A 9,700-nucleotide genomic window follows, 5' to 3' on the forward strand; every position below is an offset into this window, starting at 1 on the left:
GGCTTGCTGTCCCCAGAACCTTGTGCCAGGAACAGCCAGCAGCTCCTGGGCTGGTGGCCCAGAGCTGAGGGCACAAGGAGGCATAGCAGGAGGCACTTTCCTCCCTGCCAGCGTGGTAGGGTCTGAAAGGCGTAAAGCAGGTAAACACTTGCCCCAAGGGTACTCTGGCCATTAGAGATGACCTTGGTGTCAGCCATAGTGTGCAACTCACTTTGTGGCCTCCTGGACAAACACACATGAAGGCAACAAAGGTGACAAGGATGTAGGAAACCCCCTGCATGCTCCCCAGGGCCCTACCAGCACAAGGAAGCCCCTTGCATAGCTCCTGGCCATATCCAACCTCTCTCTTGCTCTCTCATCCTTCTCACACCCATCTCCTGGCAGGTGCTGTCCCTGGGCGCTGATGTCCTTCCTGAGTACAAACTGCAGGCGCCACGCATCCACCGATGGACCATCCTGCACTACAGTCCCTTCAAGGCCGTGTGGGACTGGCTCATCCTTCTGCTGGTCATCTACACAGCTGTCTTCACCCCCTACTCAGCCGCCTTCCTGCTCAATGAGGAGCAGGTGGAAGAGAAGCACTGGGACTGCAGATACTCCTGTGACCCACTCAACATCATTGACCTCATCGTGGACATCATGTTCATTGTGGACATTGTCATCAACTTCCGTACAACCTATGTCAACATCAACGACGAGGTGGTGAGCCACCCTGGCAAGATTGCCATCCACTACTTCAAGGGATGGTTCCTCATCGACATGGTTGCCGCCATCCCCTTTGACCTGCTCATCTTCCGCTCTGGCTCCGATGAGGTACAGGCAGGGCGTCAAGGTCCATCAGGACAGGACGGGGACTCATGGATGGATGGGAAGAGAAAAAGAGGGCTATAGATGGCTTGATATAAGCAGTGGATGGCTAGATCTGCAAGGAGAGGGGTGTCTAGTCAGAGGGATGGGCAAGGATGTTATTACACATTTTTATTAAGCAGCTGGGACCTGGGATTTTATTTAGTTGGGTCAGACAGCCACACAGACGCTACTGTAAGTGCTAAGATACTGTCTAACTGGACCCACTCCCCTTCCTGGGGCTGACCCAGCAGAGCAGGCTGGGAGCTTGGTTTAGGGACTGGCCTCACATGCCAGCGAGGCTGAACTTGGGGTTGCCTTGCCAGCCACACTCAAAATGTTGGCAATGGGACAGCCCCTGTGGTTACTGCACTACCTGGAGGCCCAACCTTGGCTGAGAGCCTGTGGGTGGGGTGAAAGGCATGGGAGCAATGGTTGGCAAGGTGAGGACCCATCAGGAAACATGAGGTTGGCCTTGGCTCCTCTCACTTGCTCACCTGTAATCCCAAGGCTTGTTCTCTTTATGGTCAGTGGAGGGAAACTGCCCTTTCTGTGGCATGATTCATCTAACCTATTTCAGATGTCACCTCCAGGACAAGGTGATTCATGCTCTAGAAATGCATTTTCATCCTTCAAAGGGAGCATGGCTAGGCACCAGACGTGCCTTTGGCCAGATTTATCCCCTGCTTGTCCTTGAGGTTTCTCACCTCTCCCCTGCAGACCACCACACTCATCGGTCTCCTGAAGACCGCCCGGCTGCTGCGCCTGGTCCGCGTGGCCCGCAAGCTGGACCGCTACTCTGAGTATGGAGCAGCCGTGCTCTTCCTGCTCATGTGCACCTTCGCCCTCATCGCCCACTGGCTGGCCTGCATCTGGTACGCCATCGGCAATGTGGAGCGGCCCTACATGGAGCACAAGATCGGCTGGCTGGACAACCTGGGTGATCAGATCGGCAAGCGTTACAATGACAGCGACCTCTCCTCCGGCCCATCCATCAAGGATAAATATGTCACTGCCCTCTACTTCACCTTCAGCAGCCTCACCAGCGTGGGGTTTGGCAACGTCTCACCCAACACCAACTCTGAGAAGATCTTCTCCATCTGTGTCATGCTCATTGGCTGTGAGTTCCTGCACATGTCCCGCTGTCCCCATCCCTGCTTTGGAGGCTGGAGGGACTGCTCTGGGGAGAAACAGGGAGAGCACATGGGATTTTAAGAGACCATCGCCCTCCACATATGCCTGTTCCACACAGACAAATGGATGGAGCGATAGATAGAAACATGAGTTTCAGAAACCCTCTGTTTTCAGGTCCATGGTAGATAAGGGTTTTGGAAATCTGCTGGTTCCAGGTCTGAGGTAGTTGGATGTGTATCTCCCCATGTCCTGCTGAGTCCTGCCCTCTCATTGCAGCTCTGATGTACGCCAGCATCTTTGGCAACGTCTCTGCCATCATCCAGCGCCTGTACTCGGGCACGGCCCGCTACCACACGCAGATGCTGCGGGTCAAGGAGTTCATTCGCTTCCACCAGATCCCCAACCCCCTGCGCCAGCGCCTGGAGGAGTATTTCCAGCACGCCTGGTCCTACACCAATGGCATTGACATGAATGCGGTAAGTGCGGGGTGGGGAGGCCCCATGTCCTCACGGCACCTTGTCCTGAATGACCCGGAGTCCAGCTGTGGGTTCACCCAAACATTTCCAGCCTTTCGACCAGAGGAGGAAGGAGAGGAGGAGGAGAAGACATGGGAGGCTGAAGACAGAGTCTAGCTGCCTGTCCACCCCCTGCATCTCCCTTTCTCCTTTTCCTCCTCTGTCTGCCCATCTCTCCACATCTATCCAGACACTTTCCGGGGGCATGATGGCATTTCTTGGCTGGAGAGCAGATTTGGTGCCGGCACGCTGGTAAGAAGCTCAGAGCCCCCACTGGCGCCGAGCACTTTCAGGCCGGTGTCTGTTGGTGTCACAGAGCTGCGGAGCCGGTATCGATCCAGCTCCTCTCCACACCGCTGGTTGCTAAGCAAAGTGCATCCCGCTCTCGGCGGGAGGGAAAGGAGGGCATTTAAATAAACCTCGATCCATTTTAATTAGAGCCCGGAGAGGCGGCTGTTTGTTAGCAAAAGGGGGGATCAATGGCGGAGCCGCGCTGGAGAGGCGCCGTGTCTCCGAGCCCAGCGGGGAGGCTTGTGCCGATGGTGCCGGGGCATTGCGGGGGTGAGGAGGGGGCTCATCCGGGGAGTCCCAGGCTGGGGCTGGGATGGCAGGATTTGGCTCATGGCCGTGGGGTGCAATGCACAAACGTGCTGGCTCGGCCAGCTGCAAGGCAGAGAGAGGAATGAGAAAGGATGAAGCAAGGAGAGAGGCGGGACCTGGTACTCCCTGTCTCTCAGCCCTGGGCCGGTCATTAGCCTGCTCATTTCCAGCTCATGCTCCCTTTTTTCCTAAGACTTGATCTTTCTCTGTCCCTGAGCAAATCCATACGGGACATGGATTTGCATGAATTCAACCTCTCCGTCTTCAGCTGCTGCTGCCTCATTAAACAACTGGGCAGCGTTTGGGGATTTGATGCTGGGAGAGCACCAGGTTAAACCTCTCCCATGGACAAGACACCCTGGGCTGGACATCGGTGGCAATAACTAGAAGCAAAGCCGTGGCACCTTACCAAGCACAGGTTCTCCCGGCTTAGTGCAAACCCAGGTAACAAAACCCCAGCGATGAGCTGAGCTTGCAGCTTAGATGTGCCGCCGCTCAGAGCGATTAAAAAAAAGAATGCTGCTGAGACGCAATACAATCTAATCAATCGTCCCACGGGCCGATCAATTCGTCCGCCCCTGATTTCCCAGTAGGGAAACTAAGGCACTGACGCCAGCCTGTGGGATCATGACAGAGCCGGGAATGAGCCGTGCTTATCTGTCCCAGATTTGGCCACCAGCAGGATGTGAGAAGAGAGCAAGGGGGACCCTGGACCCATATGCTGCTCTCCAAAAAAAACCCAAACCCAGGTGGATTTTACCTTGGCACCATGAGCCATCGGTGGCAGCAGCTTTCTCCATATTGCGAGTTTTACCTTGATTTCACCTTCAGATTTAGCTTTTGTTCAACGCGAGGTATTTGCCATGGGTATATTTAGCTGTTGCCGCACACAAACTGGCCCATGCTGCTTCTTGGCATTCAGGCAGGTGCTGTGTAATTAGGACAGCACCTCATTACCAGTTTGTGCTCTCATTTAGCCAAGATTAGTGGGCGTAATGATGAAAAGGGGGATATGCCACCAGTGGGTATAAATAGATTGATCTGGTTATTATTATTTATTGCTTGGGAGTGTTGTCATCCCTGGCCACATGCAGTACAGGCCAGGAACCCGCAGGCAGGCATCTGCCAAAGGAAGATCAGAAGATGTCCCCAGCTTTGGCTTTCTGGGCTCGAGGGCTCCCCATTTGGCCCCGCGGTAATCACGCTGCGTGTCACACAGCCTCCCAGGGCTGACACAGTGGTTCTTCCCGGGGACAGTGGCATGATGGCATCTCTCCTTCCTCTTTGCAGGTGCTGAAGGGTTTCCCCGACTGCCTGCAGGCAGACATCTGCCTCCACCTCAACCGCACGCTGCTCCAGAACTGCAAGGCTTTCCGAGGAGCCAGCAAGGGCTGCCTGCGCGCCCTGGCCATGAAGTTCAAGACGACCCATGCGCCACCCGGAGACACCCTGGTGCACTATGGAGATGTCCTCACCACACTCTACTTCATCTCCCGGGGCTCCATCGAGATCCTCCGGGAAGACATTGTGGTGGCCATCTTAGGTGGAAAAGTCCTTCCTTCTGAAAGGGCGAGGGGTGGTGGGCAAGGAGGGGAGGGTGATGGGCAATGAACAGTGGACAAAGGGTGGCAGGTGAGGACCGAAGGAATTCTCCAAATTCTGGAGAAGGGAAGGCTGTTCCTCAGCTTCTGGCTGGTCACCACATCAATGACAGGGAATGGAGGATCCTGGTAGATGTCAGGGAGAGGCCACAAAGGAGTGAGCAGAGTAGGGCATGGCTCAACAGTCCCCAGCCATCACTGATGACCCACTGCCCTAGCTTGGTCTCCCCATCAGCGATGGTTTTCACAGTGTAATCCCCAGCGTCCACAATCATGGTCAGGGTTGCTGGTATTCCCCTTGTCCATGAGCCCCAAAGTGAGGTCTGCTGGTCCGGCACATCTGAAGTTGGGGTGGGTGCCCACCTCCCCCTAGTGACCTGTCTCTTGGCACAGGGAAGAATGACATCTTTGGGGAGCCCATCAGCCTCTACGCCCGCCCAGGGAAGTCCAATGCTGATGTGAGGGCCCTGACCTACTGCGACTTGCACAAGATCCAGCGGGAGGACCTGCTGGAGGTCTTGGACATGTACCCAGCCTTCTCTGACAACTTCTGGAGCAACTTAGAGATCACCTTCAACCTGCGAGATGTGAGTGCCAGGGCTGTCCCAAGGAGAGATGTGGTCAATGCCTTAAATCTGGCAAGTGGGAGGGCTGAAGCAAGAATGTCAACAGGTGCTCCTCACTCAGTTTGGTGGTGGATTGGCCAACAGCCACATGTCCCAAGACACCCTCCACGGGGTTATGGTTTCCTCCACAGCCCAGCAGGCACATGCATACTGCACGTTCCTGAGTTCTTCAGGAAAGTTGGCCCTACAAGCCATGTTGGTAGTACCCTGCTCTGCAGCACTTGTAAATCATCTCCAGGACTGCTCCAGCCTGGACAAGTGGGTCACACACATGTGTTGAGGCTGATGAAGTAAGAAATATTCTCATGCTTCATTGAGTTGGGTACCAGCTTCCTCTGAAAATTCCTTTTTAAATAATCAGATTTCCAATCTGTGAAAGGCTTGGAGCATTTTTGTCACTGCTGTTTGACTCTTAAACTTTATGGCTGGACTTTGTCCTTTTCTGACATTTTTTTCAGAGAAACCTGCCTGGTAAGACAGAAAAGAAAGTCAAATTGCCTCTATGTCCTGTCCCACCTCAGGACGTCCTGCCCCACCTCAGAGTGCTCCTTCCCTCCCCATGGCTCTGACAGCCTCAACTCAGTCTCAGAGCACTGCGGCCAGCCTCTAGGATCCCTTGTGCTCTGCAACCAGTCCAGGAGCCACTGGGTGGGACAGGGCAGTGATGGAGAGCCAGAGACAGCTGGAGACCAGCCCTAGGAGGATGCTGAATGAGCTGTAGCCTCCATGGCACCCAAGGCCATGGCACCCATGGGTGCGATGTGGCAACAATGGATGGGACATGGCATCCATGGATGGGCCTTGGTACCCATGGATGGGACATGGCACCCTTTCCCTGGTGACCAGTCCCTCTCATCCCTCAGGCAGACAGCGTTCCCCGCTCACCACTCAGCGAGGAGTATGACTGCACTTACCGGCGGGCACGACGACGCAAGCACTCCCTTTGCCAGCCCAACAAGCCTGGTGAGTCCCACAGCGTCAGCAGAGCCTGGCTTGCAGGGCTGGGGAGCGGGATCATCATTTAATTACTGCCCTGGCAGGTGCTCCAAAGCAGAGGCAGCTGTCGGTGCCTCTGTCCCTGCAGACCAGCCTGTATGTCCCTCACCCTGGGGGCACCCACGCTGCCTTCCCTCCCTCTCCGTAGGATGCTCCAGCCCTACAAGCACCCTAGAGGGGATGGGGGGTGATTTTGCCTTGTGTGGTACTCCCCAAATTAACCTGTTGTGCTGTCCTACAGACCCAGCCACGGGCATCTCTGATGCAGAGCAGTATCATACCTACTCAGAGCTCACCAACCCGCAGGACCCACTGAATAAGGACCAGTGGGATGACTTGGGCAGCAGCACCACTCCCTGCTCCCAGACCAGTGACGACGAGGCCAAGACTGGCAGCCCTATGAAAGCTGAGCCCTTCCCCACATCCAAAAAGGATGACTTCGCTCTGCCCACACTCAGCCTCGTCACCACCAGCACCGGTGGCACAGAGGTCGGCAAGCAGGCAGCAGAGAGCAGCCAGTCCTACGCAGGTACCCACAGCTGCAGCCGAAGCTGGCAGGAGGATGGTGAGGGATGCTTGGGCATAGTGGCTTTTTCTTGGGGCAGATCCAAGCAACTCACATGGATTTGAGGGGATCCATGCTTGTGGCCAAGGGTATTTGCTGCCTTTTGTTACCAGTAGTATCTGCTCTGTCCCTTCCATGCCCTGCAGTTTCTCCTAGAACCGCGGACCTCTTTGGGGCTGCTTCAAGGAGCCAAATGCTGTGTGCCTACATAGGCATGTTGGGTGCCAGGGTCCCATAAGCACCTCAGGTGCTGGGGTGATGGACTCTTCCTGAGCACCATGTATGTGAGGGTGATGGATCTCCATGAACATGTGGGGTGATAGGCTCTGGAGCACCTCCATGCCACTGGGGCTGGGGTATGCAAGACAGAAGTGCTGATATGTCTCCTCTCCTTCCAGCCACACCCCTGGACATCCCCAACATGTTCACCTTCTGGGAGGATCGAAGGCCGAACCACCACCCAGAGCCTTTGCAACACATCTCCTTGGTACACAGCTCGCGGGACATCCCCCTGCACAGCGACTACAGACCGGGGCAGATTGAGTCCAGGCTGGAGCTCCTGCAGGCCCAGCTCAGCAGGTGGGCAGGTCACCGAGGCACAGGGTTAGAGAGAACCCAGGGGGACTCTGAGCCATCACCTTCTCTCACCCTCCAGGGGTGGCTGCAGTGGGCTCTGTGTGCAGCAGATGCCACCTCCTGACCCCCTGGGACACTGCATTCCTTGGAGAGGTGCTTTGCCAAATGCAGCAGCTTCTCAGACTGCAAGTCCTGGCCCTGGCTGCAGCCCAGCACCTCATCTGCCACTGTCCCACCACCCCTGGGATCTGCCGCTTTACCACTGCCTCCAGACTCAATGCAGTTGCAGACATGAAACCGCCTACGGGCCTTCTGCAGGCCTCCTCTTCCTGTTGCAAACATACTCTTGCTCGAGCAAACAAGCCTCGTGCACATTGTTGCCCTCTAAATAAGAAAAAAGACATGATTTTTGAATGAGGAGGAAGAGCCCCCACTGGAGAGACAGGTTTAATGGCCCCGGGCAGCACCCACACGAGCGGCTGGCTCTCCTGCCCAAAGGTGCTGCCCATGTTAAGTTCACTTCACTGCAGAGCCTATACACGTATTTCGGTGTCTTGGTAATGTGCCAACCTCAGCAGCCGGGGCTGGATCTCCTACCCACTCTGTAAGTGCTGCCAGGACCATTGCCTGCAAGGGGGACTGTGCCCACTCCTGCCAGAGCTGCTCATTTCAGTCACGGACAAGGCAGAAGGAAGGGACTTATTCTACTTTTCCATTTCCTTCTATTCTTCAGTTAAAAACGGTTGGCACCAACCTGCCTTGCTCTCATCTGTCAGCACAGGCAGCTGGCCTGGAGAATTGATCCAGATTAAAACTAACCATCGCAATTTTTTCCCCCCTCTGGGGTAGTTTTAGCTTTATTCAGTTCCCCGCTCCAGATTCCAATTTGGCTCCACAAAAAATTGGGCAGGGCATGATTGAGTGTGGCAGGAGAGAGATGGCAGGATTGACCTCTCTGTGGCAGTGCTGGTTTGAAGCTCTCTAAAAACCTCACCAAGCAGCACCAGGCAAAGCATCATCACCCTTGGGCAGCTGAATTGGCACCTTCTCCCCAGTGCCACCCCTGCCCAGCCACAGCTCTTGTGGGATGCAGCGGGACGCACTGCTCTAACACCGGGCTGCTCTGTCCCCAGGCTGGAGTCCAGGATGTCGTCAGACATTAATATAATCCTCCAGCTTCTGCAGCGCCAGCTGTCCCAAGTGCCACCCGCATACAGCCCCATCTCGCCATCCTCCCACAACCTGGCCATGTACGGCATCCTCCCGCGGAGCCTGGAGCCGCTCACTCCCTGCGCACCACTGGAGGACAAAGAGATGACGACCCTGGAGCAGGTAAGACCACCCTTCCTGGCTCAGCACCGGCTGAGCTTCCTTCTGCCTGAAGCAGACGGGTCCTGGAGGGCCAGCAGTTCCCTTCAGCCTCCTTGCACGCAAAGCACAACCAAGCACTTGTGGGTCCAGGCGAAGCCCAGGGGTCTTGAAATGGGAGTAGATCTACCTAGAGATACTTCTGCCCGGTGCATTGCTGATTTTGGGGCACAGCCTGCCATCTCCAGTACTACCAGGTTGCCCCATCAGTAGGGAGGGGAGTGGGTTCATCTGTTCTGAGGCTTCCTCAGGCAAAAAATAACATTTTGGGTCTTGGAGCCTGATGGTGTGAGGAGAGAGTGTGGCTACTTTGTTTTGTTTTTGCCGTAACCCACCTGGTTCCTCCTTTTCTACCAGAGCCCAAGCTACACGGAGGTAGAAAAGTTCCGCTTGAGATCCAGGGACTCCTTGTCAAGTGGGATGCACCTCACTGTGGCATCGGATGAAACTATGACGGTCTACTCCGAGCAGGAGCACCATTCCCCACCTCTCCCAAACCCAGAGCCTCCCCACCAAAGGGCACCAAATACCCAGGGACTCTTGTGGGGCTCTCGTTTCCCTTCCCTCCCTGAGCACTTGGAGGCATCTTCCGAGCACCAGGACATTCAGAAACACCTCTCCGACCCAGTTCTGCCTGGAAGTTAGAGATGTGGGGGCTGTGGAGCAAGTCAAGAGGAACCTCAACTGCGAGCTCGGTCAGTTGATGTTGATTTTGACTGCAAGGGTAAGACGGAGGACAATGCCATTGGCTCAGGGGTATAATTTGTAGCTGTCTTCTGCCACCGTGAAAGAAAGCATAGAGTGGCTGGCTTCCAAGGTCAACGTTTTCCAGCGGTTCCCATAGAGTAGATTTCATTTGCATATTATAGTGAA

General features: G+C 55.4%; 1 protein-coding gene across 1 annotated transcript; it reads left to right on the top strand.

Annotated features, from left to right (window-relative positions):
* Positions 1–289: 289 nt before the first annotated feature.
* On the top strand, positions 290–9,472 carry LOC104623157 (potassium voltage-gated channel subfamily H member 2-like; the record flags this gene model as incomplete). The annotated part of the gene is made up of 10 exons (XM_010290155.1): positions 290–813; positions 1,567–1,966; positions 2,257–2,456; positions 4,386–4,638; positions 5,090–5,283; positions 6,186–6,285; positions 6,560–6,847; positions 7,282–7,462; positions 8,593–8,791; positions 9,185–9,472. Coding segments are annotated over 10 exons (2,627 nt in total), but the record flags the coding sequence as incomplete, so codon positions are not given.
* Positions 9,473–9,700: the final 228 nt, after the last annotated feature.

The sequence above is a fragment of the Phaethon lepturus genome, unplaced genomic scaffold (genome assembly GCF_000687285.1).
Source record: "Phaethon lepturus isolate BGI_N335 unplaced genomic scaffold, ASM68728v1 scaffold38396, whole genome shotgun sequence".
Taxonomy (NCBI): domain Eukaryota; kingdom Metazoa; phylum Chordata; class Aves; order Phaethontiformes; family Phaethontidae; genus Phaethon; species Phaethon lepturus.